This window comes from Protomyctophum parallelum, assembly GCF_964188405.1.
Source record: "Protomyctophum parallelum genome assembly, chromosome: 10".
Classification (NCBI taxonomy): Eukaryota; Metazoa; Chordata; class Actinopteri; order Myctophiformes; family Myctophidae; genus Protomyctophum; species Protomyctophum parallelum.
Genome location: NC_139704.1, coordinates 39,203,605 through 39,223,120, shown reverse-complemented (window position 1 = coordinate 39,223,120; position 19,516 = coordinate 39,203,605). Strand labels below are relative to the sequence as shown.

Sequence of the window (19,516 nt, the reverse complement as noted above, 5' to 3'; positions counted from 1 at the left end):
TGCGCATACCCGGAAAAACACATGCCCCACATGCACATGGCTATGCATGGCTAGAGCAGAGATATGAAGCAGTGGGCACAGGACTAAAAAGGTAACAAACATACTAGTTACAGACAATATAATTTATTATGTTGATGATTAACCTCTATGTTGACATTAGCACAATATACCCCACTCCCCAGTGAGTTATGGATTATGTTTAGAGCGGCTGGAATGACCAAACTAATCAGCTGTTTATCAACACTGCCACTCAATGTCAGAATCTATTTTTACATATATGCTATGATAGTCTTTCTTAAATAGTTATCGGGTAATTCCAGGAGCTGTCCACTTCCACAAAGTAAAACGTTTAGTTTAATTGCGTAAAATAGATGGATGCTCTGAGCCTCTGAGGTAGAGCTAGATACATTAGCATTGTGATAATGCGAATAAACATAAATGGGCTTTTGTTGATCCTAAATATCGTGATTCGTGTGCTTAGTTTGCATTTCGTGGTCTTACAGCTGCATTACAGTTAAGTGATGTCCTGTGTTCTGAAATATATTCCCATGCAGGTTATAGCTGAATGCAATGAAGAATAAATATTATTTAATAGTTAATACCTGTCAAAAAGCACTTGCAGACTTTGAGACCTTACCTGTATCTTCATAATATTAAGGATATTTTCTCATAATTGTTAGATACCATGCAGCCACGGTTCACCCTCAGACTAGATTTAATATTGCATGAAATCACCAATAGTTATACTCAAAATGTTATTAATGTAATGAATGGTGTATTGGTGTAAAACATTCTTGTTATACCGACAGTGTATACAGTACTTCTATGGGAGTCTTTGTGAAGTCCTTATTGCCCAAATGTTTTCAGGCAGATGTATCAACCTCTTTCTGCAGATGACAACTGTCTCTGAACAGTAAGTAAGTACAGAGAGTTCACGAGTACTAGTAGACATTGCTGTCTTCTCGTCCAACCGTACCTTCTAAGTATTGTGACAGATCTATTAGGCTGACGAGTGACGATGTCTTATTACCACTTCCAACACGGCATCCCTTATTTTGGCATGTAGTAAAAAATAAAAAGTCTCTTGCACACCTAAAGGCGGGTGCATAGGAGACCAAACGAGGGTCCATCCAACCCACTGAAAAAGGAAAAAAACTCCTGCACAGTGTCTTCAAATGCAGTTAATATGGCTTTATTGGAAAATAGCAACGTTTCATCAGGCTATCTTTATGAACCAAACAGAGAAAGACCATCTTTTGTAGGCTGTCTAACCTAAGACCGCCTAGCTAAGGCATGTCATGTAAAGTAGAATACAAATATGTTTTTCTAAAAATTGCAAAAATAGCAGATATACAAGCTCAACGCATCACATAGCGATGTGTTGTTAATTGTGAGCCTAAAATCGGCAAAGTATAACATAGAACTTGAGTGGTTAACATTACGTGCTAATTCGTTTGCAGGTTCTCTTTTTAGCATCTAATTGTATTTATTGCGACCAAAGGTCGCAGTTAACTATGGAATTGTGCGTTTTTTTGGCCGTCAGTGTATCACTCAAACTCCCTATACATGGGGAAAGCCCCCATATATTGTGCCCAGGTCTCATGACATCATCAGGGATGATAGTAAATCAATGATCATAGTAAATGCGATCTGCTGTCGTAATTTAGCCCATATATGGAGATCCCTGACGTCATCAATATTAGTATATGGATATATGTCAGAAACTGTTCTGACATTCCTTATTGTGATCCTTCCCCATCCATCCTTCCTCTTCGATATCTCCCTAACTGGTTGTCTTTGAATTCCAGTTTCTCCAGTTTCTTTCAGGACGGGAACCCCTTTTGGGGTTCTTGTTATGTACAGTATATTAACAGCATAACATTATTGTCATTTTTCAATTAATATTAAATTTAGAAGGTTTGTACTTTATGTCTTGACTTGAACTTTCTTCCTGAAGATATACTGTAAACATGTTAAATGATTGATTCGCTTGATTAATATCACTGATTAACACACAGAACGTTATGAAGAAGTGTGGCTGTCGTACTGGACGAGCCACGAGGAAGAGGCGAAGGAAGAAAAAGAGCTCCTTCCAGTCAGGTAGTGTTTTTTTTCCCTTCTTTTTTCTACTAGGTAATTGTCTCCACCAGGCCGAAGGCATGTGGGGAGAGTATGTTTTGCACTCCGTCCGTCCGTGTGTCCGTGTGTGTGTCCGTGAACAGCTAATCTCGGCCACCGTTAACCCGGTCGATGCCATATTTTGCACACACACTCCCTGGATGCCAACCATGAACCTCTGCCCCAAACTTTCCAGAACGGCCTGTTATAGCGCCACCAGGAGGCCGCTTTGTGCAAAACAAGTTTTTCAATGCCATATTTTGCACACACACTCCCTGGATGCCAACCATGAACCTCTGCCCCAAACTTTCCAGAACGGCCTGTTATAGCGCCACCAGGAGGCCGCTTTGTGCAAAACACGTTTTTGCACAGTACACCTACAGATTTTGTCCAAACATCACGCAAATTGGTACACAGTCTCTCTAGAGCCATTCAACGAAACGGGTCTTTCAGATTTATCAGACTCCATCCTGATTGGTTAAGATTGGCTTCCAAAGTTCACAGGAGTGCTCAGTTTCAAACAAAATGCTGCAAATCATGAACACATCGCGTGATCTCCGTGAAATTGTGCACCCACATTCCCACTAGGCCGAGGACGAAATGCCACATGAACAATTTCAACTCAGCCTCAAGGTGGCGCTATAACTGGCCGAAAAGTGTTTTTACCTCTAACTGCACGGATCTGTGGATAACCTGGTGGAGACCTGTGCCCGGAAGGGCACTTTTTCTAGTTCCTTAATGTATTGTCTTGGTGTTGTGTCATGATGAGTTATGTTGTTTTGTGCTATATGGTTATGTATTGGTTTTTTTAACAGACTGTGAAGAGAAATCACTTCAGGGACAATAAAGATTATTATTATTATTATTTATCCTTTATTGCAAACTTCCCTTCGTCCTTATATACCATTCTTTCTCTCCCTTTCCAGTCTCCTTGTGCCATCAACCCCAGTATGTTTCTTTAATGAAGTTTCTCCACCAGCGTGGATTCACCTCAATTCTGCTGCAGCCAAGCTACTTCTCTGGTAGATTTCTGGTATTCTCTAGTGAACATCCTCTTTCATATTGTGTGTACGTGCATTGACCAATGTCTTTTTTTTTCATAGACATTACACAGCCATCTTATTTTGTGTTTGTTTACCTATATTTCCAGATACAGGCAGAGGGCTGCAGGCCCAGAAGACAATAAAGGTAAATCGACTGAACATTCATTGTGCTATTGAGTAAGCATGATTTACTGTTCACAAAATAATATTTTATGAAGTTGGACGCAGGCCATGATTCCATTACAAAGCTCCATCTGACTGGAACAATCTTCTGTTTTCACTCTTATTACCTCTCTTGGATGGGAGATGGTGCCTTGTGTATTGTGCATTAGTATGTATTTTCTTTTACATATGGTGCCTTGTGTATTGTGTATTAGTATGTATTTTTTTACATATGTGTATTTGTATACAAATAAATTGTTTAAGACGGCACATTGTTGCATGCTGTTCATCGCACATGACATATTCTATCCTTTCATGAATACTGAAAACTAAAATAATCACGGTTTGGGGAAGGGTTTGACCATCTTGTGGAAAAAATAGTTATTTGAAAGAATGAATCAAACAACTTTGAGTATCTTGAAACATCACTCTCTCTCCTGTCAGCCCGGCAAGATGTTAATCTCTCTTCCACTGTCATGCCTCCTCACAACCTCAACTGTTCTGAAGAGCTACCTTGGACATTACATCAAGAGGTAGTAACTCCCACAAACAGTGATGCCTTCTTGTAACCACACATTCAGAACTGCTAGAAATGTGATCACGCTCTTACTCACCTATTGTCGGCTATACTCTTTAAGGAAAGATAATTAATCTCAAACAAGCCTGTAGACAAACATGCATACATCCACATACATTCTGCCTTTTCATTCACAGCTGGAAGCCCCGTCTCTCTCCATTATTATCTCTCTGTGTCTTCCTTGTGTGTGAGCGACACAGAGGAGATAATTCTGACTGGCTCCCATACATCGGCGTCCTGCCCACCACTTACACATGCCCTGCTTATTTCCCTGATGACGTTATGGCTCTTCTGCCGACCAGTGTGAGGAAACAAGCTATTGAGCAGAGGGAGGCGGTGTTAGAAATTCATTCTTCAAATCAGGATTTTTTCAGGTGGGTCTGGTCAAGCAAAGCCAGTTAAACAGTTGAATACACAAGAGGGAGTGCTATACTGTGTGTAGAGACCTTTTGTCCTTTGTGTGTTTGATTTTGAGTACCTTTTTCCACTGACTGGCTTTGTACAGCAAACATGACCAAAAAAGGGAAATGAGGAATGTCCAGACGAAAGGTTAAAGTTGAACTCAAAAGGGTTTATTCCATCCAAGTTGAAAACAAAATACAAATACTTTTAGCATAGAAACTGTAAATTAGAATAGAAGGAGGTATACAGTAGGAGCAACAAAAACCAGATGGAAAAAGCTGTGAACCTCCAATCAACTACACCTGGCCCTCTGATGGCCAGGTTCTTATGTCCCCTCTACCATGTCTGTAGAGGGCGACAAAGCACACTAACAGGGATGTTAGACATGGCACATACATGATGTGATGGCCTATTATATATATATATATATATATATATTGTAGATCGGCTCCTACACTATGACACATCAGCACTGGTAGAAAGCCAAGTGCCATAGATTAGCATTCCATTGCCATTATCACAGTATAGCACAACCTGCTTGGGTGTATTATTGTGATTTGTACCATGAGCCGATGAATATTTATGATAGGATGTCATAACGTATTAGTTTAGTAGGATACATTGTCGATTTGGCTCAATTGAGTTTCAAGGTTGTTGAAAATAGTCGATCAACTTTGAGTTCGGGTTGCACAGTGGTAAAGTGCCTGTCCACCACATCTGTGGTTGTGGGTTAAAATCCATGTGGTGCATCCGGCTTTGCCGAGCGTCTATGTATGTGAACACAATTGGCCTGTGTTCGGGGGAGGGTGATAATTGTCACATACTCCTACGGGATGTGGTTGGCACCTGTCAGCAAGGGAGTGTTGGGCGGAAGGAGTAGGACTATGTCCATAATGTCCTGGTGTGCCAAAACGGAATAAATGGAATGAATGTAGTATAAAAGTCATCCTGGCCTATCAATAATTATTACTCAAACTCCCTATCAATGAATCAAACTTGATACGTTTCTGTGTACAATGAGTGCATCAAACTGGTCCTGCATCAGTTAATTCTAATCTCTATTATGTTCTGATTGGCTAATACAGATCCCTACAGCCAATCCTGAGCAAACCTGCAGGGGAGGTGTTAACGTATGAAGCTTTGAGGTGAGAAGAGAACTATGAACACAGTACACTCAGTGTGCCCAAACAGTAGCATTAATATGCTGCCTAGAGCAGGCATCTCTTCAGGGTTTTTTAAACAGCTGGTGGATTGAAATGGCGCTCGGCTGGTGCGCGGCTGCTACTTGACGTGTCGGCAAAAAAACGAAAATGCTTTTCCGACACGTCAAGTTGCAGCCACACGTGAGCGTCATTTCCATCCACTAGCCGTTTTAAAACCCGGAAGAGACGCCTGCTCTAGGCGGCATCTTGCCGCCTCTTGACGCTTAGTCAGTGTTTGGGTACACTGTCTCACATCCACACAGAATAGTATTATATCCAGATTCCATAGTGATGTCATACAACCATGTACAACCTGTATCCAACTGGAGTTATTCCCAAGTCCTCCACACATACATCTTTAGTTTCTACACAATAAAGACTTTTCTCTATGCAATGCATCATGTAGAAGTTGTTGAGAATCACTGAAGTATTGAGTAGATGTGTTGAGTCTGTGTCTCTCTCTCATTAGATGTGTTGAGCCTGTGTCTCTCTCTCTCTCTCATTAGATGTGTTGAGCCTGTGTGTCTCTCTCTCTCACTCATTAGATGTGTTGAGCCTGTGTCTCTCTCTCTCTCTCATTAGATGTGTTGAGCCTGTGTCTCTCTCTCATTAGATGTGTTGAGCCTGTGTCTCTCTCTCATTAGATGTGTTGAGCCTGTTTCTCTCTCTCTCATTAGATGTGTTGAGCCTGTGTCTCTCTCTCTCTCATTAGATGTGTTGAGCCTGTGTCTCTCTCTCATTAGATGTGTTGAATCTGTGTCTCTCTCTCTCATTAGATGTGTTGAGCCTGTGTCTCTCTCTCTCATTAGATGTGTTGAATCTGTGTCTCTCTCTCATTAGGTGGGCATGGTGCAGCGTCAACACGCGCTCTGTCTTCATGTCCCACCCACCCAACCCCTTCCTGTCTGGAGAGGATGTTTATGCTCTGGCTCCCTTCCTGGACCTGCTCAACCACCGGCCTGACATACAGGTTCATATCACCGTACACAAACCTAGTAGTTGTTAAACCATTTAGATCAGATTCTAAAAATGAACAGTTTTCTGAAAAAGCTATGTTTCTATGTCAGTCGTTCTTCGATTTTTGAAAAATAGCAGACCTACAAGCTCGTAGCTCGCCACTCGGTGGCGCGCTATGAGCTTGTAGATCTGCTACTGGGTTTTTATAAATAACTGACGCTGGTGACAATTACATTGTTTTTAACAGCTGATGCAGATGTAACTTGTAGCAAGTGAAAGCAAGTTATTTGTGTATACTGTATTATATGTGTGTATGTATTATATGTTCTGTGTGTATATTTGTCCAGGTGTCAGCAGGTTTCAATCACGCATCAGGATGTTATGAGATCAGCAGTGCTATCGGGGTGCAGCACTACCAACAGGCCTTCATCAACTATGGCTCCCATGACAACCAGCGCCTGTTACTGGAGTATGGCTTTGTCGCCTCCGGCAATCCTCACAGTGTTGTCTATGTGGACACAGGTGACATGCTACAGTCAGTCAACAAATCCATTGTGGCATGTGGACAATCCATCAGGATGCCACCTGCAATGTTGTCAAACACTTTGAAACTGTTGCATGGCAGGGAATTTGAGTCTGACTAAGGCCTGACTCACGTGCACAACAGATTGATGTACAGTATAGCTGACTTATTGACTGATGCAAGCTCGCAATGCATTTCCAATGGGAGTCACATGGTTTGACACAACATTTTTGTTGTATGAGAGGGATGGGCGCAGTCGAAACACAGCCGAAAGCCGTACAACAAAAATGTTGTCAAACCATGTGACTTCCATTGGAAATACATTCACACTTACCCTTTGTTTACATCTAGCATGCATCTAGCATGCATCAATGTTGTATGCTAGATCGTAAGGTGTGAGTGAAGCCTTAAGCCTAAAGCCTATTATGTTGTTTTTCGCTTGATAAATTGGACTCAAGGCTGGGCAATTATGAACCAAGTCTGTTGATTGTTTTTGTGTCCAGACTGTATGTCAGAATCTTGAATCTTAATTGTATTACAAAGTGTGTTTTCATGCAAGGAATATAACTGGTTGCCGTTTATTGTCACACAATACTACAGTAAAAGGTTAAGAAAGTTAAATCTACTGTAAAAATACATAAAAAGCCTTCCTATTTGGTTCTCCAGGGGTTCTCTGTGAGGTTGTAAGAGGTGACAGAAGTTTGGAGCAGAAGATGAAGTTCCTGCAAGAGAACAACTTCATACAGTAAGATCAGCTTTCTACACTAGACCCTACAGTACGTAGAACTTTACACACCAAACAAACACATTTGGCTTTGGTTGACTGCATAACTTCTGTTGTTTACTGTTAACACTGTCTTAATGCCACCTACGGAAGAACACAGGGTTGCATTTTACATAGATTCAATGATCCCATGGAATGCCTCAAACTTTTCCCTTCTCTTTTTCTATCAGTAACCTAACAGTGTCCAGTGACGGTCCCAGTTGGAGATTGATGACTGCTCTCAGAATTTTTGCACTGCCTCAGACACTATAGTAAGATAATTTCGCTCACATACATTATATAGTTATATTTAGTTTTTAAGGGCCAGATTTACCTGCTCATTCTGTAAAAAGTGAACCTCTCTAGATGTGCTTTTCATTCAGTGTTCTATTTCTTTTCCATCTTCTGGATATTGTATTGATTTACAATGGAAACCCATATAGGGATTTAAGTGTTATCCTTTTAGCATCATTGTAAAATCATACCACTAATAAACTAATCAATCAATCAAAATTAGTCTTTATAAGACAGTAATTATGGCTTGGTCTGTTTCTGTGTGCATCTGTGAAGTCCCCAGTGGAAGTCTGTGTTACTTGGTCAACCATTGACTGAGGAGAGAGAGCAGTGGTGCATGCAGACTGCTTGGACTCTGTGTCAACACTTACTGCTGGACACACACACAGTATTAGATAAGGTAAGTAGTAAGCACCTTTATCCAATATCCACACACAAAAACCTCTGCCTATCCCATCCAATAAGGCTTTAAGAATGTTTGAGTGAGCCTCAATATATTTGTGTGCGCATGTAGATTTCCCATCTCTACAAGCAGTGTGCTGTACCAATCAGAGAACAGCTGGATGTGGTCAGATCAATCAGAGAAGAAGAGAGATGTATTTTGGGAAGGTGTTTGGAGCTGCTTCAAGGCATGCAGAGACAGCCATTGTCATCCCAACCTGAAGACACAACAGTGACTACAGTATAGATAGGGATATCTGACAGAAAGTGTGGACTGTCTCTTGTGTATTTGATTATCCAACTGTCATGTGGTCAACATGGTTTTGCATCTGGTATGAATAGAAAGCGCTCCAGTATCAAAGACTTCCTGGAATGCCAGTTGAAACTAAGTGCGACAGACTGTTGCACAGCAGGGCTACACCTTTTCAGCAATGACCCAGAAACATATCCATGCTGGTCATGAGTCATGACCCAACCCAAGAAGTATTTATTGTTTGACTGCTGATAACGGCAACGTTTTTAATAATAAATAGAAAGGGATAAAGCATATGTGCACAAAAGAAAAGACAGTTTTTGCAGTGCATTCAGGACAGACAAGCAACATGTTGCTAAATGCCAAGCTTTTAAACCCTGCTCTTAAATCTTTCATATTCAACCCATATAAATGCATCAATCAAATGTATTGCCGTATTGTCTTCCCATGTAGCTAGCAAAGTTTATATATCATTGTCAGTGTCAAATATGACATGTTCCCTTGAGAGCTGTCTGCTCCCAAAATCCTATGAACACATCAAATCACAGGAAGAATACATTTTACTGCCTTGTAATGCTTTCTAAACTTGATATATACTGTAGTTTACATATATTTTTATATATATTTTGTCATAATGAACTATGGAAACTATATATATATATAAAACTTGTTAAATTAAATCACTGTTACTGTTCAGTTTGTCTAGCAAAGGTGTGGGAGTTTCACTGGAGGTTGTAACCAATTATGTTTGTAAGTTGCCAAGATATGCCATCCCACACAAATGGTCCCCTACAACAACCGTTGGCGTAATTGCCTCCTAGTCTCCCTGCCCCCCACCCCGTTCACTTAAACATCAAAACCTACCTCTGGTTTCCTAAAGGGGCGAGCACCTATGCCACAGGTACAGGAAATTCAATCGAAGACGGCTAGTCTTGATTTCCTATTGCAGTGGTTCTCAAAGTGGGTTCCTTTTAGGGGGGTGTCTAAATTGACCCATACATCACCTAAAGGTCTAACCCTAACGGGTCCATTTGGTTCCATTTGTATACTGTCAGAGTTAAGGGGAGATATTGAAATTTAAAGGTTTGATTAACACTACTATATTGTATTGTCTTTGCCATAAACTGCCATAAAGCATGTTGTGCTCCCTGCTAAACAGGCACCCTGACCAACCAGTAGGAGGAGCTAGTGCAGCCCGGTTGGCTTACCACCTGTGATAATACATAATCAGGTCGATTTTGAAGGTGCAGTTTACCAGGTCGTGATACATAAATTGGCCTCGCTCTGCGCACATTCGTATTATGAAAGGCATATCGGCCCCGACGGCCCGTGTTGAACGCACTCGGCCCGTGTTGAACGCACACACATTTGGCATACCGCGTCCCTGAATATTTTAGCATTGTGGGAGTGTCCATATGTTAATTATTCTCGCTTTGCGCAATTTGCTATTAAGCCCCTTGACCTAAAGACACTCAGCGCATAACGATTAGACGTGGGTCTGACCACCTCATAAACGCAAAAAGCACTGTTTGATTTGACACTTGAGCGGCTCTGGAAGGCTGGTAGAGTGTTGCCATGTCTGTTTATTATAAGCGGCTTATTTTTCTGTAAAGTTGCTTTGTGTGGTTGCTTTTCTTGTTTCTAAAGTGGTTATTTGGGCTTTTCTCCTAATGTTGTTTAAACCAGTGATCGTCACACAGCACATTCCCATGTCAAGGATCCCCAGATGAATGCATTTGCCCAACTAAGGACAGCTAATCCAAAAATCAAATAAAAAGATTACTTTTGAAAATAGCAGATCTATACCAGCTCACAATGCATCACATTCATTCATTAAAACTATGAACTCTGACTGCAGGGGGATATATAATGATCATTATAACAATGTGCAAGAACATATTTAAAAAGAAGGAAGAACTTTATATTTGTGGACAATCAAAATATGTTTTTTTATTTTAATGTGGTGTCATTCAAATTAATCTGGATATGGCAGACTCACTATTTAGAAAATAAAAACATGGCACTTCATTTAAAATAGGTTACAGACCCCTGTTATATGCGCTTATTTTTATAGACCTATTTACTTGTTTCTATGAGACATGGCGGTTTTGCGTCTTTTAAAAAAAAATGTTGAGATTAGAAACGGCCATAATTCTTTCATTTCTCAACCTTAAAAATAAATAAAAACATCTCCATAATCCGTGGGAAATGTGCTTTCATATGCTGTATCACACCCGATTCAAGTCTTCTTCAATAAAATGCTACGAGCGAACTCAGCGAAGACCATACCATCGGGGCCACAGCATTACGCAGCACGCATTCAACTCATTCCTTCGTCGTGACTTGAATGAAATAAAATATAATAAACGTTATTTTACTGGTGTTTTTCAATAGAAACAAATAAAGAGCGTGTGTAGGCTACTGTGTGCAAGTGCAACAGCTAGTGCATATACATGCATGCACTAGGCTATATTTCTTCCGTGTCGGGATGGTGATTGAGCTCTTCAAGTTCACAGCCCGTTTGGTCTTTCATAAAAAAACGTTGATATTAGCCTATAAACACTCATGGTTCTCTCATTTCTCAACCGTTTTATTAAATGTAAAAATCTCCATATTCCTTATGAATCTTGCTTTCATTCGCTGTATGGTACATGGTTCTATCGTTATCGAATTAATTAATTACGCATGGATTGGCAATTTGCCAATATGCTGCTATCTACTCGCAATTCCATTCCGATCTGAAAGGTGGGTCTGTTCTTTTGAGGCATAAAGGTGACAGCATGCAGTGCAATAGGAATAATTAACCCAAATGTGACAAAGGCATGTCATGTCTTCTATGGTGCCAGCCTGAAGAAATGTCATACCACGACCCCCAAAGTGCGCATTCCGTATGTGACATCAGCTGACTGGTAAAGAGAATAGTACGGACATGTTGATTGGGTACGTCTCAAACACGCCTTAAACACACCCATGACTAATTCAAGGCCGTTTTGCGCACTCCGCGGGGTGTCAAAAGCGCTTCTTAACATGCCCAAAATTGCAATATGACATACTACACGCCCCCAGATCATAATACTGTAATTAGATTAGTAATATAGAAGTAAGTAACATAGAAGTCCTAAATCGACCCCAATGTGTTTGATGGAGCTCCAAATAGCTACTATTAAACCATCAAGACCTGAAGCAGATTCTTAAGCCTTCCAAATCAGTAGTTCTCACACTTTCACGATTAAAGCAAAAGTTCAATAGCAGATATACAAGCTCGCGGCGTGAAATGACACGCTGTGAGCTTTGTATATCTGCTATTTTTGAATGGCCAATGCATAAATCTAAAATGGCACGATGTTTTCTCGGTTTTAATAGTTTAATTTCTGATAAAATGGACAGATTTTAACTAGTCCCAAACTGTACAAATGTGGTTGTGTAGTTTGTTTTGATCTTGACAATTACATCTGGAGATGGTAGTCAGTTGACATTTCCAACCCATTGAGTTTTTTTAATTAAAAAACAACAAAAACAGATGAAATTCAGTGTGGATTACTATTAGTTATGAGTGGGTGGTTACTTCCAATTCAACATTTAGGCAAACTGATTCTTTGATAATTTTTTTAATTTTACGTGGATATGGCTAATCAAATCATTTTGCAAGAGTCCTGTGTCTTTAATGTGGGTACGGATAATCAAATCAGCTGTGTCGGGGTCAGGGAGTCCAGAGAATTCACATCTTGTGACGTACACAGTTGTGCTGCACAGAGGATTGGGCATGTTTGGTAATGGGTGCAGTAGTCTCAGAGTGGATGTGCTGTCATAGCTGAACAACGGCCGTCCTCTTTTGGCGAAGCTGGACCATCTCCATGGCAACCGTGGCTTCATATAGAGGGACCGGCTCCTGAGGCTGGGGTCTGGACAGAGAGAGAAAATTACTACTGATATATACCCATTTCTTTTTTTTATTTTACAATAAAAAAAATTAGATCTTTTTGTCTTTATTGATAGATGTACAATAGCTTCACAGGAAACGGAAAACTGTAGATTTAGTTGACTAAAACTAATGACTTTATTTTATTCACTCCCTATGTCCCAATATACTCACTCATACTGTACATACTGTACGCATGCTTTCTGACTGTTATGACATGGCTGCTTGGATTACCGTAGGTTTTTTTTTACTTAGCGTTTTCTCAATGCTGTAAAGCTGGTTGTACAACATATGTATGACAGTCATAATGCTAGTGCTCCATTATTACTGTATGTGACCGAGTTTGGTTATAGGTATTTCAAAATTCCTATGTCATTATAACCTAGCTACGTAAGTCACACTGAGCACCCTTTCTATATCATCCCCAGAAGTTCAAAAGAAAGCGGTTGATGTGCATTTTAAATCCCATCCGATTGGAATAACCTAACAAGTTCACTTAGGTCTATCATCTCCCTTATTTAATGTGTTTAAAGAATATATTTTCACTCGCCTTCAAACAGCATGCTTTAATCGTTCTTAGCAATTATTCTTAACAAGCTACATGTCTCTAAAGACCTGAACTTAGCTGTCAGAATGTTTGTGCATTTCTTTTTGTGCAAATACATTGTGAATGTTTGGTATTAGTCTTACCTGAGGATTCCGGCTGATAACTTCTCCACAATGTCCTTCAGGATGTCTATTACAATATTGTTAAGACTTATATACGGGAATACGTGTGTTGGCACAAAGGAAATGCATGCATTGTGTGTACAGTATGTTATGAGTGAGAATATTAAAAGTAAACAGCATATATATACCGGTATATATATTAATGTGCATGTATATGCATCGTTGTCGAGGTGTTTTGGATACGGAGGTATCGTCCTTGCTGAGCTGATGAGGCTGTCCAGACGTCACCGTTGATGAAAGACACAGAAGCTGACTTTAAGTAGAGTAGTCTGCTGTCTGGAGGATCCAACTACGGAAGCACAAAAGAAAACGAAAACATCCAACTTTCATAACAGCACTGATGAAAGACAGAGGACACAGATACAAGACCGCATGGTCTTCACTCTCCAGTGTAAAGGCAAGTGCTGCTACAACTATCAATTATTAATTGTATATATATATATCGATTACTTTTTCTATTAACGGAAAAAAATTAGAAGCACTTAATTTGGAGGGGGTGGGGGGGAGGTAATTTAATTGATCAATGAATCGATGTGAAATTATTCAAACTTATGTTATTATCGACTGAATCGACCACTTAAGCTCTACGTCATACTTTGTCGTACAGTACCGACAGTAGTCGATATAAAAGGTCATAACGCATCACGTGCCAAAAATAGTCCATCTACAAGCTCATATAAAGCATCACATTGTCACGTGTCGTGCTCTTCTACAGTACATCTGCTATTTTCAGACTTTTACTATTATTTCTATATTGTGATATTGTCATACTCATATTGATACTTTGAAGTAAATGTAACTGTTGTTACTACTACCTGCAGGTCTTGGTGTGATGTAACCCAGTGCCCCCCCACTCCCAGCACGCTGATTATGTCATGTTTGTGTGGGAGAAGCTTCGTCTCGGCTGACTCATCCTCCTCGTGGAGACGCACTGAACCAACAGGAATACAAACGGAACATTTAACATGTTAAGCCAGAGGTTAGTCAAGTTGTTTCATGTCTCTAATGGGTTAAGCAAGGGTGTGACGACCGTGCTGTGATTTAGACTTCATGCACCACATGAACATAATGGACACACACTCAGTGCTTTTACCTCCAGAGTCTATGACTGTATCCACGCCCAGGCCGCCCGTCTCCTCCAGAACAGTAGACAACAGGTCTGATGAGCCGTCATAGACTGGAATCACCCTGGCTAAAGACACACACAACACGAGCTAGTGGGCTAGTAGCCTGGAACTCACCTATGCTTTCTATGGCATAGGCAGCTCCCGGCAGGATCCACCGGGAGAAACTGTGCACAGCTGCTGGACATGAGACTAATTAAGATTTTGTGTGTGTGTGTACAGGTGTGCGTGTTTGCGTCAATTTAACAAAGGTGAAGACGATCAGAAATCAGCAGAGAGTGATCGACGTTTGCGCTACTCTATGCCGTATTGAAGTGGATTGGGGCCCAGACTTTTTTCTCCCTGGAAATAAAAACGTCTGGGTTTCCGAGGCTAGTGGGCTAGTGACAGCCAGATTGTACTGTCGATGCAAAGCATTAAAAGCCTTAAAAAATCTAATACCAACTCCAACCATACAGTATAAAATATCCTTAAAAACAAAACGTCCCTACAAGCCGACATAGATAGAGCCTAGATAATACAGTATATTGGACAAATATTTGCCAGGGATAACATTAGAGCATCACTTTAGATAGTGGAGACAATTGCATTTTAAAGTTACAACATCCAGACACAAAAGACAAAATTGTTTTACTGCACACACTGATATAACCTTCAGCACAGGATAGATATTAATGATACACAGCGACTTCAAACATTAAGGAAAATATCACATACCGGTAAATGCTATTTACTGTACTGTAGGTACAGGTAAGCAATTAAAGGTGTGGTTAAGTACGATTTATTTTGTGAAAACAAAAGGTTATTTGTTAAATACGTAAAGCTGTGTGTTTGTTCAGTAATAGGGGTCTCCCAGGTTCTCAAGCTCTTTAGTAAACGTAAAGTAAATTTCCAGCTGGGACAGTTTGCTCTTTTCTGGTTACTAACGAACTAGAGACTGGAGCTATAGAGAATTTACTCTACTAGCCCTTACCCGTTGTGAGATATTGCCCCCCCCCCCTTGTGGCCGTGGGGGGTACTGCGCCCTGGGTGCGTTTTCGCATTTTTAATTCACTAATAAATTAATTATTAATCTATAATTTGTTAAGTTGAAAAAAGGGCTTCATTAAGACCTCCATATTATTATGGTCAATGCCTGTGTGGGAGTGATTGGTGCAGGCAGTGAGGAGCTACGGCAGTGTTTCTGGCACACATTCAGACATTTGGTTAATTATATAGTATGATGATGATGATGAAAAAAGGGATTCGTTAAGACCTCCATATTATTATGGTCAATGCCTGTGTGAAAAGTGGGAGTGATTGGTGCAGGCAGTGAGGAGCTACGGCAGTGTTTCTAACACACATTCAGACATTTGGTTAATTATAGTATGATGATGATTATAGTATGATATGATGATGATGACGACAACGATTACTATCAGAATATATAGAAATGTAACACTTTTTTTTAAACAAAAAATCACTTTCATGCACCCCCTTTAAGTTTAGAGCGACAGAAAGAATTGTCTCACCTACTAGAGGTTCCTGAACGCCTGAGGAACAATGAAGGGGAAAGACAATGAAGGGGAAAGGGAACAGGTGATGAAGTAACAGAGGGTAGAGTGAGAAAAGAGATAACAGCAAAGCATGAAAAAGAGCAGAGCCTGGAGAACAGTCTGAAGTTACGTTGAAAGCAGTTTCATTACTGCAATTCAAACTGTGGACAACCTGTGGACATACTATTGTCGTACGGACCTACGCTGGGCCGCAGCTGCTCCAGGAATGTGTGCTGCTGTGGTGTGTGAGATGTGGCCAGGACCTTGACTCCATGGTAACACGCCAGCTGAATGCACAGCAGGCCAAAAGGCTGGGAACACCCAAAGAGGGAGAGTTAAAACACATTATGCAGACAGACAAGCAAATCAATTCAACAGGGACCATGTGCATGTCAGACCTTCCCTGGGAAGAGAACAAGATACACATCATCTATCTCCACACACACACACACACACACACACACACACACACACACACACACACACACACACACACACACACACACACACACACACACACACACACACACACACACACACACACACACACACACACACACACACACACACACACACACACACTTTACTGTTTTTACATACACTAGCTCCATCCATGATCAGGAGTGTGTGTCCGGCTGCCATGCGAGCGTGTGTGTGTAGTGCTGTGTAAGCTTTCACACTGTCCTGCAGTGCACCTGCCACACACACCCAACCCAGCTTCTCTGGCTTCTGAACTGGAGGAGACACAAATTGACCCACACACACACACATTTTAGAAAATGTGAAGTATTCAAAATATTGTCAATATCATATTATCTACTAGCTTCTTACAAGGAAGAATCGATCCAAATGATAATCGAGTGTTTCCTTACAGAGGTTTCTATTGGCAACAGAACGTTTGTTCCCGGTTGCCATGTGGATTAATTCTACAAAACCAACATCCATATGACATCCAACTTTTGACTTTTTATTGACAAATGCATATACATGAATATAAACTCCTCACAAAAAGTTTGGAAACTTAACTTAACCTGCAGGGCCCATGCTTAGGTGTCAGTCACAGGTGTCCACATTTTATTTGTACAAAAGACAAATTGTGGTACTTTACTGAGGATGCTACCACAGGCTTCTCCCTAATGTCTGAAGAGAACTGTGTGTGTGTGTGTGTGTGTGTTGCTATTACCCAGATAGTGTTCATCTATATCAACAACATCGCAGAGTCCCGAGCAACAAGCGTCCAATGGCAGGATACCTGGAAATAAAATAAGCAGGGCAAGATTAGAGTTTCACACACAGAATAGGAAACAAACAAAAAATAACTGTTACAATCACACGTTTCTTACCTACAACCTCATCATCAGGCTGGAAGAAGGAAACACTGGAGCCCACTGCAGGAAGACAGAAAGAAGACAATACAACATCTAATGTAGTTTAAACAAAGATGGAGAGAGCTTTGTTTAAACTGTGATAGTGTTTTCCAGTTTACTTCTTAAATCCTCTAGACCCGGGTTGTAGTCTAGTACTTGTGAGGCTTTTCCTCACAAGTCAGATCTGTACATTTTTGGCGAAGACATTTGGTGTAGACGGGGATCTACACCAAATGTCTTTGCCAAAAATGTACAGATCTGATATTTTTGACTAATGTACCCCCGGAATATGTTAGCTGGGGTTCAAAATGGTATGTGAGAGAGGAAGAGAGTCAGACCTTTCAGAATTACCCCAACCACCGCTCTGCCAACAGGAACTAAATCTCTCTGAATGCCCAGGTCACCTAGCAACTATAGAAACAGCAAGGCGGAAATGAGACGGAAACAGAAATTAGTATTTAATTGTATAACATAACTAACTTCAATAAGGCAAATGCATAATGAAGCTTTTGAACTGCATACTGTAAGCATATATAAGGCAGGCTTGAATCTACTTTTGTACTTTTGTACAAAAAGACCTACATAATGACACCATAACAACCATCTGTTACCATAACAAATAATCTGACATTACTTAATACTTACTTATGTTGAACAGAGTACTGTAATAGTAACGATGATGACGATTATAACAATACTATTATTACATTATTATCATTACGGTATTATAATGACTGAATTACCTTGAAGTTCAGTGGACTGAGTCCACAGGCCTTGACCTGTACCCTGACCTGATGGCTGTCTAATAGCGCTGGAAGTGTCTAGAGTATGTGACACAGACAGAGAGCTTTAGAAATTATATTCAGACACACATCTTCAGTTATTTGTCAATACAGTAATGACACTTGCATTACGCACGTTTTCCAAGACTTTATGACTAGACACAAACACAATTGACTGGTTGACAACACAGACACTGCCGCAGAATGAATAGTAAGACTATTACTAATATTATGGATATATAACCCAGTAAACCCACCGTCTCTTGAATAATGAACTTGGTCTCCGCATCATTTCCTCCGGGTCTGCAGTACAAGCCTTTCATGCTAACTAACTATGCCAGCTAGCTATAGTGTTTTAAAACGTCAACCCTGCAGGACCTACTTGAAACATAAATCTAACCGTGCACTCGATCTTTATACCTTTCAGCAATGCTTTCTTTGTGCTTTTAGGTTCCTTAATAATGGATTTATTTAATTCGCCCGCGTCGCCCGTACCAAGCAAAGCAAGAAAACGATCAGCTGACTGTTGTTGTCGTGGTGGGTCTTCTTCTATCTGCCTTACTATGGCTGAATGTGTCTAAATGATTGCGTTATTGCCTACTACTGGTATTTGTGGATTACTGCACCTGAAAACAATGAGAAACAACAATCAAACCTCTTCATTTTGGGAACGGATATCATTGTTTGTCTTTAAATGTCTCGATGAAATGAGATATTTAAAAAGGAAATATTAAAGTATTCAATCAAACAAACAAACAAACAAACAAACAAACAAACAAACAAGCACACAATCAATCAATAGACCTATACACAGCAAGCAACCACAATGGAAATAAGCCCTTTTAGCACCATTTGTATATCAATCATTCAAAAAGACCAAGAAGAACGGACTAATGATAATCCTTATAGCCATCAACCCTACCCTACTCTCAAGAATACCCATTCTAAAGGACATCCACACTGAAAATTGTAGTAACCTAATATGTTACTACTATTATATAGTCATACTGACATAATTCTCAGAAACTGACACTGACAGATCTACGGCCTGTCTACCACACAGAGCGAAGCTAGCCATAGGCCTACTTCATGATTTCTGACATGTTTCAGGGCTAAGAGAGAACCCAACCTCAGCCCCACCCAATTGCACAATGTTAAAGGAACACTCGAGGGAGGCTCCACTGTGACATGATGAACCCACTATTAACAGAAAGAAATAATTGCTATATTTTATTTCTATATAACAAAAATATTTTCCTAATTACTATGTATTCAAAACAACTTCTGATATAATGTCATTTTTCCCATAGGATAAAGCTTATTTG

General features: G+C 40.3%; 2 protein-coding genes across 5 annotated transcripts; one reads left to right on the top strand and one right to left on the bottom strand.

Annotated features, from left to right (window-relative positions):
* The first annotated feature begins 12 nt into the window (after nt 1–12).
* On the top strand, nt 13–12,046 carry setd4 (SET domain containing 4). 3 transcript variants are annotated; one of them, XM_083775798.1, is made up of 15 exons: nt 33–91; nt 868–913; nt 2,019–2,100; nt 3,045–3,140; nt 3,269–3,306; nt 3,768–3,856; nt 4,038–4,274; nt 5,388–5,447; nt 6,345–6,474; nt 6,809–6,983; nt 7,651–7,729; nt 7,939–8,019; nt 8,318–8,441; nt 8,556–9,933; nt 11,841–12,046. In XM_083775798.1, the coding sequence occupies exons 3-14, from the start codon at nt 2,025–2,027 to the stop codon at nt 8,727–8,729; spliced, it is 1,359 nt and encodes a 452-aa protein (XP_083631924.1). In that variant the 5' UTR covers nt 33–91; nt 868–913; nt 2,019–2,024; the 3' UTR covers nt 8,730–9,933; nt 11,841–12,046. The 3 variants fall into 3 exon arrangements, with proteins under 3 accessions (XP_083631923.1, XP_083631924.1, XP_083631922.1); XM_083775797.1 differs by lacking the exon at nt 868–913 and having other exon boundaries at nt 13–91; XM_083775796.1 differs by lacking the exon at nt 33–91 and having other exon boundaries at nt 822–917.
* Nucleotides 12,047–12,204: 158 nt separating this feature from the next.
* Nucleotides 12,205–18,781, bottom strand: cryzl1 (crystallin, zeta (quinone reductase)-like 1). 2 transcript variants are annotated; one of them, XM_083774662.1, is made up of 13 exons: nt 18,449–18,781; nt 18,153–18,230; nt 17,748–17,820; nt 17,386–17,430; nt 17,226–17,294; nt 16,643–16,776; nt 16,242–16,353; nt 16,019–16,039; nt 14,477–14,575; nt 14,199–14,314; nt 13,567–13,672; nt 13,345–13,390; nt 12,205–12,637 (listed from the first exon to the last, which is right to left on the bottom strand). In XM_083774662.1, the coding sequence occupies exons 1-13, from the start codon at nt 18,512–18,514 to the stop codon at nt 12,541–12,543; spliced, it is 1,062 nt and encodes a 353-aa protein (XP_083630788.1). In that variant the 5' UTR covers nt 18,515–18,781; the 3' UTR covers nt 12,205–12,540. The 2 variants fall into 2 exon arrangements, with proteins under 2 accessions (XP_083630788.1, XP_083630789.1); XM_083774663.1 differs by lacking the exon at nt 16,019–16,039 and having other exon boundaries at nt 18,449–18,779.
* Nucleotides 18,782–19,516: the final 735 nt, after the last annotated feature.